Source organism: Cornus florida, unplaced genomic scaffold, assembly GCF_030987335.1.
Source record: "Cornus florida cultivar Cherokee Brave unplaced genomic scaffold, ASM3098733v1 CherokeeBrave_3.0.0_Hap2_Chr08, whole genome shotgun sequence".
In the NCBI taxonomy this organism is placed as follows: Eukaryota; Viridiplantae; Streptophyta; class Magnoliopsida; order Cornales; family Cornaceae; genus Cornus; species Cornus florida.
Genome location: NW_026775578.1, coordinates 82715944 through 82729571, shown reverse-complemented (window position 1 = coordinate 82729571; position 13628 = coordinate 82715944). Strand labels below are relative to the sequence as shown.

Sequence of the window (13628 nt, the reverse complement as noted above, 5' to 3'; positions counted from 1 at the left end):
CCTACTTTTCCTCCATTTGAGATTCCCAAATACCTCCTTATTCCACCTTTTCATCTCCTTCTTCAGCACCCTAAGCTTTCCAGCAAGAACAAAACTCGGATTCCCAGTCACCATAAGTTGAATATTTTGTATTCTCTTTATTTTTGGGTTATTAGGAAAAATTGTTCATCTTTGGACAGTTGTTTGGATTTTGTTGACAACTTATTGTTGTAATGGCGCCTTTGGTGTCTTTTGTTTGCTTTGTTAAGAGTTCGCTCCCCTTTGAGCTGCTTTTTGTTAATATATATTTACTTATCAAAAAAAAAAAAAAAAAGGTTCGGCACTAAGGCCTAAATCCATGGACAAAGAGCCACTAAGGGCTACATTTCTATTATTCAGATCTGTATATTGCTTGAGTACGAAGAGCCTATAAATAGGCATGGTGAAGATAAGAAAATATGAAAGGTCAATAGTCAAAGGAGGCATCGTGCTTGGTGGAGGATTTTGCTCCACCATTATATAGAAATATTTATAGTTGGAAGGAAATTGGCCGGATCACTGTGATTGGTGGAGGATTTTGCTCCACAATTATATAGAAATATTTATATATTTCAACACTTCTTTATAGATTTACAATTTATCCCCATCACCCAACTAAAAGGAGAACTAATAATAAGAAATTTCAAAGCCCTGATGGAGTATTCCTCCCCCTCAAAAGATTTTCTGTTCCTCTCCTTCCGTGAACACCGCCAAACGCAATGGGAAACCGCCCTCTAAAAATCACGGGTGTGGACCCCCACAATACATCCTCTCCAAGCATCAATCAAATCCATCGACGACAGAGGCATAACCCGTTGGACATTACAATCGTGAGCTATGGGGCAATGGAAAAGAAGGCGATCCATGAATTCTCTATCCCTCTTACACAAATAACACCAATTGATAGGAATCTATCTTCTTTTTATCAGATTATCCATGGTCAGAATCTTGCCCCATGTCGCAGTCCAAACAAAGAAAGCCACTCTGAGAGGAGCCTTTGAGCACCAAATGTCCTCCAAGGGAAATCAAACCCATAGAAATTGGTAAGGCGAAGGAACAAGGAACGGACCTTGAACCTCCCCTAAGGGGAAGACACCCAAAGTAATGAGTTAGTGCCTCTGTCATCCACCTCTTATCTAAAAACATCGTCCAGCTCCCAATTCTGGAAAGAATTCTCTGAGAGGAGCCTTTGAGCGCCAAACGTCCTCCAAGGGAAATCAAACCCATAGAAATTGGTAAGGCGAAGGAACAAGGAACGGACCTTGAACCTCCCCTAAGGGGAAGACACCCAAAATAATGAGTCAGTGTCTTTGTTATCCACCTCTTATCTAAAACCATCGTCCAGCTACCAATTCTGGAAAGAACGCCGAAAACACACATCCCATGTGAGCTTACTACTATCAAGCCGATAACAGTTGGCCACTAAAGCATGTCTATCAAGGCATTCTTGAAATGTCTGGGAAAAGCACAATACAACGGGCATTCGCCACACCATAAATCCTCCCGGAACCGAACGCCTCTACCATCCCGAGCTCTAAATCTGATGTGTTTAGAAAATTCATCCCAGCACTTCGAATGAATTTCCAAACACCCATACCACTAGAACAGACCAGAGGACCACCCACCACTCTCTTCCCCAAAACGACACGAAATAACCCTCCTCCAATGACGCTGCCATTCACTATTGAATCTCCACAACCACTTACCAAGGAGAGCCTTATTGAAAGAGACCAACCTCCTAATGCCAAGACCACCCAGGATAGTCCTGCAAACTTGCTCCCAACGGGCAAGATGATACTTGAACTCCTCCCCCTGAGCTCCCCAAAGGAAGTTCCATTGAAGTCTATCAATCTTTCCAACAAAGAGAGAGAGAAAGAAAGTAGGGAGACTTGACAACGTACTCTTCATGAGAGCAACTTTCCCACCCTTCCAAAGATGCTGCTTCTTCCACCCAGCCAGTATTATCTCAAAACGCTCAATCACATGATTCCATCCTCCCACCTTCCTCGACGGAGCACCTAAAGGCAAACCGGATAAGAGATAGGAAAAGAGCTCACCCCACACTTAAGAACCGCAGCAAGAGAGCAATCTCCTGAACCTCCCCTTCCACAGGGACAAGCAGACTCTTTCCCACATTAACTTACAGACTAGAAACTGCTCGAAAACATCCAGCACACCCTTCAAATATCTCAATTGGACACATGAGCATCACCGAAAACCAAATATCATCCACAAACAGTAAATGGGAGATCTTCATCTGATGCACCACATCTGTACCCACTCTAAAGCCCCTGATAAAATCCAGATCCGCTGCCCTTCTCATCAACATACCAAGGGCCTCCATAACAATGATGGACAGAAATAGAGAGAGAGGATCCCCTTGTCTCAAGCCCCGAGAACTACCAAAGAAGCCCGTAAGAGATCCATTCACCATAATGGAAAATCTGATGGAGGAAATACATGCCTAAATCCATCTCCGTCATCTCTCACCAAAGTCTAGCCTCCCTAGCAGATACAATAGGAAGCTCCAACTAACATGATCATAAGCTTTCTTAATGTCAAGCTTATACAGAACTCCAGCGATGCCACAACTCAATCTGGAATCTATACACTCACTGGCAATAAGAGTAGAATCTAGAATTTGTCGGCCGCCAATAACAGGGATGCCATTACTCAAATCTGGAATCTATACACTCACTGGCAATAAGAGTAGAATCTAGAATCTGTCGGCCGCCAATAAAAGCGTTTCGATACTCTGAAATGACACCATCCAAAACCTCCCTCAATCTCAGAGCAAGGACTTTAATGATATGCACCCCAATAGACTTATTGGTCTAAAATCCTTAACATCAGCAGTTCCACCTTTCTTAGGAATGAGGGTAATAAAAGATGTGTTCAACGACTTTTCGAATCGCTCATGGGAATGGAAATCTTGAAAAGTGCCTATCACCTCGCTCCTAACCACATCCCAACTCTCCAACAAAAACCTCATGGTAAAGTCATCTGGACCCGGAGCTTTGTTACCATGCTCTTTAGCGCCTTCAACACTTCCTCCTTGGAAAAGGGAATGTCAAGCCTATTTTGTCCATCGCTGAAATTACATCAAAATGAAGACCACCAAGCCGAATTCTCCAATCATTAGTGTGACAACCTCTGTGGGCTGGTGTGATCCCACATCGCCTGGGAAAGGTGAAGTGTTATATGTAGGTTCTACACCTTACAACGCGTTTTAAAGCCATAATAGCCGTGCACCTACCAGAACTCTGGAGTTAAGCGTGCTTAACCTGGAGTAGTACTAGGAGGGGTGACCCTATGGGAAGTCTTTGGTCCGGGGGAGCCAAAAACGGACAATATTGTGTTCGAGGGTTGTTACAAATGGTATTAGAGCCTGAACCCGTTCGGAAGTGTGGCCAACGAGGATGTTGGGCCCTATGTAGGGGTGATTGTGACGACCTCTATGGGCGGGTGTGATGTGGGCGAGTACTGGTAGGCTACTGGGTGTCATGATCCCACATCTCTTGGGAAAGGTGAAGTGCTATATGTAGGTTTTACACTCTTGACACAACGCGTTTTAAAGCCGTGATGGCCGTTAACCTACCAGAACTCCGTAGTTAAGCGTGCTTAACCTGTAGTACCAAGATGGGTGACCCCCTGGGAAGTCTTTGGTCCGGGTGAGCCAAAAGCGGACAATATTGTGTCTGGATAGAGTGAGGGTTGTTATAATTAGACTCAGTGTATAGACTTTGATAAGCAAACCCCTTGCACACCTCCTCCGCCCTGTATCTTAGCCCCATCCACGCGGATCCACCTGATATGGTTTCCTCTCCTATGGGCATTTGCAAGCCTATGAAAAAACTTCTTCTTGCGGTCTCCTTCTTTGAGCCATAAAGTCCTGTCGCCTCAATCCATAGTAGCAATCTTAGCAATCTCCGCCTGACAATTTGCTCTTCTAATGCGCTAAGCCTCCATGATACCACCCGCCCCTTCTAACCGATCAATCTCTGCAATTTTAGGAAGAGCCCCGTTCTTCCTGCACTTTAAGTTCCCGAACACTTCCTTATTGCATCTTTTAAGCTCAGTCTTTAGAAGACGGAACTTCCCATCCAAAAAAAAGCTCGGGGTACCGATCATTATAGCCCCCTCCCACCAAGATCGAACTCTCTTGTGAAAATCCTCCACTCTAAGTCACATATGCTTGAATTTGAACGGGGTGTGTTGAGAACTCAATCCCCCACAATCCAAGACCAATGGGATGTGGTCAGAGGTCACCTTAGCCAAAGCCACCTGAACAACATCAGGGAATTTCTCCTCCCAATCACCAGAAATCAAGAATCTGTCTAGCCGGGAGAGAGTGGGTGACTCCCTACTGCTGAACCAAGTAATGGCCGCGACCTCCAACGGTAAGTCAATAAGATGATGGCCATCGATGAACTCCGAGAACTGCATCATAGCCAAAGACCATCTTCCACCTATAGATCTCTCTGTTGGGTGAAATGCATGTACAATATGCATTACACATGTAGATGCTTTTATAGTTACTTGAGAGAGAGATTAGTCCTTGGGAGGGTTGGCTCTTCTACTTATATTATTAAAAGATTGTCATTACAAATTATTCTACTACATAACTCTATTCTTGATGCTCCCCTCAAGATATGTTGTGGCATCTTTTTAGAATATTGATATTTCCTTAAAGTTTCATTTCATATCTGCTAATTGGTCTTTAGAGTTAACATAATCTGTAACGATCTTTTTTCTTCAGAGTTCCATTAAAAGATTATATTTTCAGTCTAATCACCGTTGGAGCCTAGATTTCTTAAGGGAATCCTGGGAAAAGCCTTAGGAGAATTTTGTAATAGGAAAATGTCTCAAAATGATATTGATCAAGTCTTGGTTACATCAGATATAAATGACTATTCCTTTTATACTAAAACTGTTAATGACACTTCATTTATCTAGACTAAATTTTAAGCTACCCACAGAGCATTAATAACAACTTCCACACCATGATTACTACTTAATAAACTTTCAATAGACACTTTTCAAAACACTGTTGACTATCACTGGGCATAGTAAGAAGCAGGATGTTGTCTCTCGATTGAGTGCAGAGGCAGCGTATAGGGCTATGGGTTTGTGAGTTGTTATGGCTGAAAACATTGATGACAGACTTTTGCCTTCCAGTGTCACTTCCATTCTCACTTTACTGTGACAACAAAGTCTGCCATTAGCATTGCAACAAACCCCGTTTAGCATGGCAAGACTAAGCATAAAGAGGTCGACTGGCACTTCATTTGAGAGAAGATCATATCCAATTAAATTTGCACTCCATTTGTTACTAGCTCTTAACAACATGGAGCCGTTCTTACTAAGGGCGTCAGCAAGACTGTGTTTGACTGTGCATTATCCAAGTTGGACATCTCTGATATCCACACAACAATTTGAGGGGTAGTGTTAGTTGAGATATGATAGCCTAGAGTCATGGGATGTGAATTATCATATTAGCCGAAATATGGTGGCCTAGAATTATAAAATTTTACTTTATTTACACATATGTCTAGTCATAGAATCTACAGTGATTTTATTGAGTTTCATTTTTTGTAATATTAACATGTGCTTTATTAGTATATAAATAGCAGAGCTGTGAATGAGTGTTAATTCTCATTCTAAGTCTTTACATGTTTCTTTTGTATTTCTTCCATCATGTACTTGTTTTCACACATATATGTGCCAGGCGATGTGGGACGTCACAATTCTATCACGACCTGCCGTGCTGTGTCGTTGTGTACATGTTGTTCGCTTTGCACATGGAGAGTGCTCATGATTTTTAAAATGTGTCTATACAATTAGGAGACATCAAAATATATAAGTACCAGGTGATGCAGGACGTCACAACCACCTTGTCTTGGGACTCAACTTCCTCATTGGCCTGATCCTCGTAGGCTTGTGCACGTCGCCCGTTTCTAACTGGGGATACGATTTGATACCATCTGCCACGACCCGTCATGCTGTGTAGATATTGCCTAGGAACAACTTTGAATACACGTACAATATCTAAGCGTCCTCTCAAACTCTAAGAAATACAAGAGAAATATGTAAAGGCTTGAATGAGAATAATCGCTCATTCACAACCCTGGTATTTATATACCAAAAGAGCGCATGTTAATATTACAAGAAAATAAACTAACAAAATCACTGCATATTTTATGCCTAGACACATGTAAATAAAGTCAAATTCTATGATTTTTGCCTGTCATATCTCGGCTAATATGGTAAGTCACATCCCATGATTCTAGGCTATTATATATCGGCTAATAGTCTTCAATGGTTGTTTCATTATTAGGAGGCATCCACACATATAAGTGTTAGGCGATGTGGTGTGTCACAATTTTGTCACGACTTGCCCCGTTATGGAGATACTGTCCTCTTTTCACCCCTTTCCGTGCTCGCAATTTTCAAAATGTGCATAGTTAGGAGGCATCCACACATATAAGTTCCAGGCGATGTGGGATGTCACAACCTGCCCCTCTTGGGACCCAACGTCCTCGCTGGCCTGACCCTTATAGGCTTGTGCATGCTCCGCTACTTCCAACTAGGGATTTGATCTGATACCAACTGCCATGATCTGTTCTGCTCTATAGATAGTCTAGGAACGACTTTGAAAACACACAATATCTAAGTATCCTCTCAAAGTCTCAAATCCAATGTGGTAAAAGCAAGAATCCTGAAAAGATTCAAGACGAAGCATCTCTAGAATTCATACAAAAGTCTCTCTAACATGTTCACATTGGCCTTGAGAAGACCCAAATCCTATGTATGATTATTTAGGAGTCTCATAACATTTTAGAAATATTATCGAACTCGAAAATTCATAGACTCTTCAAAGGATTGCTACTCTTCCCAGGGCGATCCTTCTACAAGGGGTTCTGATCCACTAAAAACATGTTTTTAACGATTAAATAACTTTAGAATGCCATATTAAATATGTCCTAGGACGTTTATGATTCTTTGAATTTATCTAAAGAGATACTCCCTCTGTCCAATATTAGTAGTCCCTCTTTCCTTTTTGGGATGTCCCAAGTTAGTTGTCCATTTCGAAAAGTCAAAGAAATATAAATGCTATCTTTCCATCATTACCCTTTAAGTTATCAAAAATCTTCCCACTTGGTAATATACATATTTTAACTTTAAAGGACAAGTTGGTAATTTTAAAAGGGATCGATGCATTAATTGCATGTCTCCTTAAAAACATGTAATACCCAAGATGGACAACTAATATGGGACGGAGGGAGAATTATCATGTGGTCCACTCTAGTGGATCTTACCTTTCCCATTATATGTGATTAAGTTGATCAAGACTGTTGATTAAACTCATCATGTCATCTTCTTTCATCTACTTTTTTTCACTTGTTATTTAACAAATAAGGCAGGAAAATCATCTTGATGTAAGATTAACCAACCGACATAATACATAAAATGATCTAAAAGTTACAACCATGCTTTGTACTCTGAAATTGCTTACACACAGTAGCTCAAGAAAATACCAATTACTTAATTTCCTAATAAAGACCTTTCCTCGATAACAAATTCTTTTCTTTGTTAAATTTTCAAACTTCTCACTGAATTTAGCTAATGATGGTGTGGAAAATGTTTAAACTTCAGGATGCGAATTATTGATAATCCACCCCCATGATATTTTGCTCTGTTTTTGGTTCCTTTTCTGTTTGGGCTTGCTATCGATTTTATTATGTTACTCTCAATATACGATTTGTTTAATATTGTATCATGCTCTCTGATATTCATTTGGTTACAGATTTCAGAATCATTGCTTCAGCGTGCACTTAAATGCCTGGTTGATGTTGTTAACTCTGAAACTGCTACATTGGCTTCTGTGGCAATGCAAGCACTGGGTCATATAGGATTGCATGTTCCCCTGCCTCCGCTTCTTGATGACTCTAGCTCTGGTGAAGTTGCTTTTTTATTTTTTTATTTTATAATTTCTTTTTCTTCTTCTTCTTGAATGCTTATGAATGCTTATGAATTGCTTGAGACATAAAGATCACTTTTTTTGCACCTAGTAATGATCGTAATCATCTATTTTCATACTGCAGTTTCCATTTTGACAGTCATGCAAGGAAAGTTGAGCAAGATATTTTCAGGTGATGATATTAAAGCAATCCAGAAAACTGCTATCTCTTTGGGGCATATGCTGGCAAAGGAATCATCCTCTTCAAATCTAAATATTGCCCTCGATTTGATTTTCAGTCTTTGCCGATCGAAGGTGGGTGGGAAATTCCACTGGGTCATTATTGTGGAAGGCTTTTGTCATCCTGAGTACAGTAAATTTTACCATGATGCATATAAACTTGATAAGCCCAATAGAACTAAAACATGCATTCTCTTTCAAACTTCTGGTATTGAGCAGGTCGAGGATATCCTCTTTGCTGCAGGGGAGGCTCTTTCATTTTTGTGGGGAGGTGTTCCTGTGACTCCTGATACAATTCTTAAAACTAACTATACTTCACTTTCCATGAGTTCAAACTTTCTTATGGGAGACATATCTGTTCCTTTGTCGAGATATAGCTCTGTAGAGTCCGAAGCTACTGAAGATTGCCATATAATGGTTAGAGATGTGATTACTAGAAAGCTTTTTGATGTTCTTTTGTATAGTAACAGAAAAGAGGAGCGTTGTGCTGGAACTGTTTGGCTTCTATCTCTAACAATGTACTGTGGTCATCACCCAGCCATACAACAACTGCTTCCAGAGATCCAGGTTTGTCTCCGCTTTTATACTGCATTCAAGAAAAAGACAGCTGCCTTGCTTTCTGGATGCAGTCTACATATTTTTAAGAGTTATACTGTTGTACTCCCCAAATATTATTTATTTTCCTTTTCTGTTTTCAATTTTTTTTTTTTTTTTTCATTTATTTACGGGTACGTTTAAGAACATATGGAAAATAATTATTTCTGGGATCCTAAATGTGACGGGGCTTGTAAACCTTAGTTCCTAATTTGGCTATACATTCCGGAAACACGAAGACTACATTGACTCTGATTTATATTTTAAAGTGTTAATAATATGTTGTTTTAAAAAGCATTGTTCCTTCAAGTATTTGCCAATCCATCTACGTATTTGAATATATATATATATGTATGTATGTATGTATGTATTAATTTCATTTGATTGGGTACATACATTTAATTTGTAATGTTTTGAAAAATCATTGCATGAGCTGGAAATTGCTCACTGTATGGCCAATAAACAGCTCAAAAAGATAAATAGGTAAAAATGTATTATAATTATCTGTAGTATCAATACACAATCACCTGATAAATAAATATGATCATATGTATGGTGTGTGCGTAATTGGGGTTGAGTTATCATCAAATGAAAGAATAAACAGGATGTAGATTAGGAGAGCAACCATCTTTTGGCTAAGATGGAACAAAAATCCATAGGAAAAGTTCACGAGTTCTGCAAAATGTGGAATGTTTGGATTGTTTAGTACACGACCACCATGACAATGTCAATAAAACCAATTGGCTATGACTATTTTCAATGAGCTTTTGATTCTTCTAGAGTTTTGGCATTTCATTCATTCTGGATTGACTAGCTATTTGTAATGAAAAAGAACTATCCATAAGACTCGCCCAGCTTACCCCAAGTTACCATGGGTTAGCCGAATCTTGTGATCACTGTGGTTGACGGTGGTGTGATTCCGGCGAGTATAGTGGTGGGTGGAGGATGGTCAGTGGGCGTTCAGAATCTCGTTATCTGAAGAAATTGCTCCGACCATGGTCCCGTTGTCTGGGACTTATTCCGTAATGGTGTTTTGGGACCAACGGTGGCGTCGGCTACTTCCCGACCGGTTCGCAGATCTGGTGGTGGAGGTAGATCTAAGTCGGAGCTCCAAAAGGTGGAGGTGCAGTACAGCCGGACTCAAGGTCAGGGACATGGGAGACGCCACGCGCCTCAGGCGAGTGGTAGTGGGAAGGAAACTCATGTGACACGTGGTTGGAGGAGGAACGATGTCCGTTGTGAGTGGAAGACAGCTGCTCCTCCACGTGCTGAGCCACGTGATCCTCGGCGTCTTTTGAATTTTAATTCTTTTGGGCCTGATGGGGTTGGGCCTTTTCAACGTGGGGCTCATGTTGAGGGCTTGAAAGGGGCTGGGAAGGAAAAAGCATGAGTGGGGCGGCCCTCAAAGCCCGCTAAGGGGGATGGACGCCTCAAGCTTTCTGAGCCTATTGTTAGTGCTGGACCAGCCCAGATTAAGCCAAGATTGGATAAGGAGAGGGTGGTTAAATGGGGCCCAAACAAAAGCCTTTCAATTTCATTTCAAGGTGGGCAGTCCAATTCCGGAATGAACCACAGCCATTCTTGTCAAGAATCTTATCTGGACACATCTTAGAGAAGCTTGGCATCACGTTCTTGGTCGAGGAGAGAAAAGGCGAATTGGGCGAAGGTGAGCTTGAGCATGACGAAGGGGGATGTGGTTTGTCCGAAGACTTTCCAGCATGGATCGTGTTGTCAGAACCGGCTCTCGGGTAACAGATTTGATCCTCTGCAGTCTGGGTCTTTGGGTGATGATGAAAATGGTGACTGTGAGTCCATGAAGGAGGAGGGTCTCTCTCGGAATCTTTTGAAGCAACCCAAAAAGAAATGGACCAAAAAGGACAAACAGAAGTGGGTTGCCCGTAAGGATTCTCAGTCGTGTCAGGTAAGTCTTCTTTTTCTCATGTCCGGAATGCTCCGTCAGCTTCTTTCTCTTCTTCTACTCCCTCTTGTGAGTTGTTGAGAAGCAAGGGGGAGGAGATTTTTGTTGGGAGGCAGCAGATGTTGTCGCCTGTTATAGAGGGTGACTCGGTGGATGTGATGAGCTCTACGGTTGGCTCTGATTTTGGGGATGTTGGGCCGTCAGAAAGGGATGGGACGGTTTGTTTGTCTGGTGACAGGGATTTCAATCGGTTTTGTGCCAGGTTTGCTGAGACATGCTTGGAGTTTTCTTCCACGTCTCGGTTTAATGATTCCTCAGGGGAGAAAATGGGCAGGTCGGCCAAGTTTCTTTTGAGTGGAACGGCAGGGCCTTGTTCTCCTCTAAAAGATGGTCCAGTGACTTGCTTGAAGGGCTCTGTGCCTGATTTGGTGACTGTTTGTGTGGGCAAAGATATCCGTATTTCCCTCAGCGATGAATCAACCTCTCTTTTGGTAAAGGAGTTGCAGAAGCACATATTTTCGCCTGATGATCAAACTGTTGACTGCAATCCGGACCCTTTCATCCGGGATGGTGTTTTGGATTATGGTGAGGACTGGTCTTCTCATGTTGAGGAGGCAGTGGTGGACAAGGGAGGTGAGGGAGATGGGAGTAGGTCTCTTGATCTGATGTTGTGGGAGGAGGAGGGTCATGCTAACTTGGGGGTGGTGGACCCATTGGCTATTGTTCTTCCAGAGGATTTGGGCAGTAAGGAGTGTAGACAGGAAGTTGAGGATACTGGAAAGGAATGGATCAAGGCCAATATTGGGGTCACTAGTGAACTTCTGGGTATCTCTTGCAAGGGCAATCGGGATCAGGCCTTAGCAATTCTTCAGGCCACGGCAGAGGGGAGAGACGGGGAGATGATACAATTTTCCAGAAGGAGGAGCCGGAAGAAGAAGAACCTGTCTCTGTGGAAAGGGGAAAGGGAGCTTAGGAATTTGGTTTCTGATGTGAATTATGATAGGGTGACTGAGGGGGTGAAGGAGAGGGGGAGTGTTAAGGGAGGAGGGAGGGGTAAGGGGGTGATGGGGGCGAGTGTTTCCTTACGAAGCTACGACTTTTATCTTGGAATGTCCGTGGCCTCAATGGTCTGGGCAAGCGAAAGGTGGTGAAGATGGTGGGGTGAGGAAATGGGGGGTGCATTTGGTGTGTCTTCAAGAAACAAAGATTGATTCTATGACTTATCGGATGGTGAAGAGTTTGTGGGGTAACCGGTTTGTTGAGTGGGAGGTGCTGGATTCTGTTGGGACTTCAGGCGGTGTTCTTATTATATGGGATAGAAGTTGGCTGGCTAAGGTGGATGTTTTTAGGGGGATTTTTTCTTTGTCTTGTGCCTTTGTGATGGAGGAGGATGGTTTCACTTGGGGCTTTTCTGGGGTGTATGGGCCAGTTGACGATGATGTGAGGGATGGTCTATGGGAGGAGTTGAGTGGGGTGAAGGGGAGGTGGTCTCTTCCTTGGTGCGTGGCAGGTGATTTTAATGTGGTTAGATCCTCGGCGGAGAGGTCTACAGGAGGTCCGTGGACTCAGGCTATGATGCACTTTTCTGACTTTATTGATGGTCATCAGCTTATTGATCTCCCTCTTGAGGGAGCTTCTTTCACTTGGTCCAGTGGAAGGGAAGCACCAACTTTATCTCGCCTTGATAGATTTTTGATTTCCGGTGACTGGGAAGAGAAGTTCCCGGATGTTGTTCAGGTTGTGTTGGCTAGGGTGACTTCGGATCACATTCCTTTGGTTTTAGATTGTGGAGGGTTGAGATCTCGTTGCACTCCTTTCAGATTTGAGAATATGTGGCTTTGTGCGGATAACTTTCAGGGTCTTGTGTACTCGTGGTGGGAGGAGAACCTGGTGGTGGGTACGTCGGGTTTTATTCTTGCAGGAAAGCTTCGTATTTTGAAAAATAATCTCAAAAGGTGGAATAAGGAGGTTTTTGGGAGCTTTGAGTGGAGAAAGAATAGGGCTTTGGCTAATATTGCCAAGATTGATAGACTTGAAGGGGAGGGTGTTCTTTCTAATTCCCAACGCAGTAGGAGAGCAGCTTGTCAGGCAGAATGTGTGGAAATTGCAGTTTTGGAGGAAATTTCGTGGCGTCAGAAATCTCGGGCCTTATGGCTCAAAGAGGGAGACCGGAATACCAAGTTTTTCCATAGAACCGCTAATGCTCATAGGAGGAATAATCACGTTGGGCGGATGTGCGTGGATGGTGCGGTTTTGACTACGGAGGAGGAGGTGCGTAGCAGTATTGTATCTTTCTACCAAAAGCTTTATTCTGAGCCTCTTCAATGGAGGCCACGTCTTGATGATCTTCACTTTGATTCTATTTTTGCATTGGAAAGAGATGGGTTGGAAAATCCTTTTTCGGAGGAAGAGGTGCTAAAGGCTCTTAGGAGCTGTAATGGTGATAAGGCTCCAGGCCCGGACGGCTTTACTATGAGATTTCTGTTGGAGAGTTGGGAGGTGGTCCGGTACGAGGTTATGGGCACTTTTTATGAATTTCATTCCACGGGGCGGTTTGAGAAATCACTGAACGCATCTTTTATTACCCTTATTCCTAAGAAGGGTGGTGCTTCTAACACTAAGGATTTTCGACCAATCAGTCTGATTGGGTGCATTTACAAGCTCATTGCAAAAGTCTTTGCACTTCGATTGAGGGAGGTTTTGGATGGAGTTATCTCTGAGTCTCAGAATGCTTTCATTGGCGGTAGACAGATCCTGGATTCTGCTCTTATTGCCAGTGAATGTGTGGATTCTAGATTGTGTAGTGGGGCTCCTGGTGTTCTTTGTAAGCTGGATATCAAGAAAGCCTATGATCATGTCTGCTGGAATTTCCTGTTTTACCTGTTGGAGACGATGGGC

General features: G+C 42.5%; 1 protein-coding gene across 1 annotated transcript in view; it reads left to right on the top strand.

Moving 5' to 3' along the window:
- LOC132268214 (uncharacterized) overlaps positions 1-13628 on the top strand; it is a 105618-nt gene that overhangs the window by 38254 nt on the left and 53736 nt on the right. Inside the window, exons 18-20 of the mRNA XM_059769011.1 lie at positions 7826-7976; positions 8124-8293; positions 8438-8785. Of these exons, the coding sequence (XP_059624994.1) occupies positions 7826-7976; positions 8124-8293; positions 8438-8785 (669 nt within the window). The remainder of the gene's footprint in view (positions 1-7825; positions 7977-8123; positions 8294-8437; positions 8786-13628) is intronic.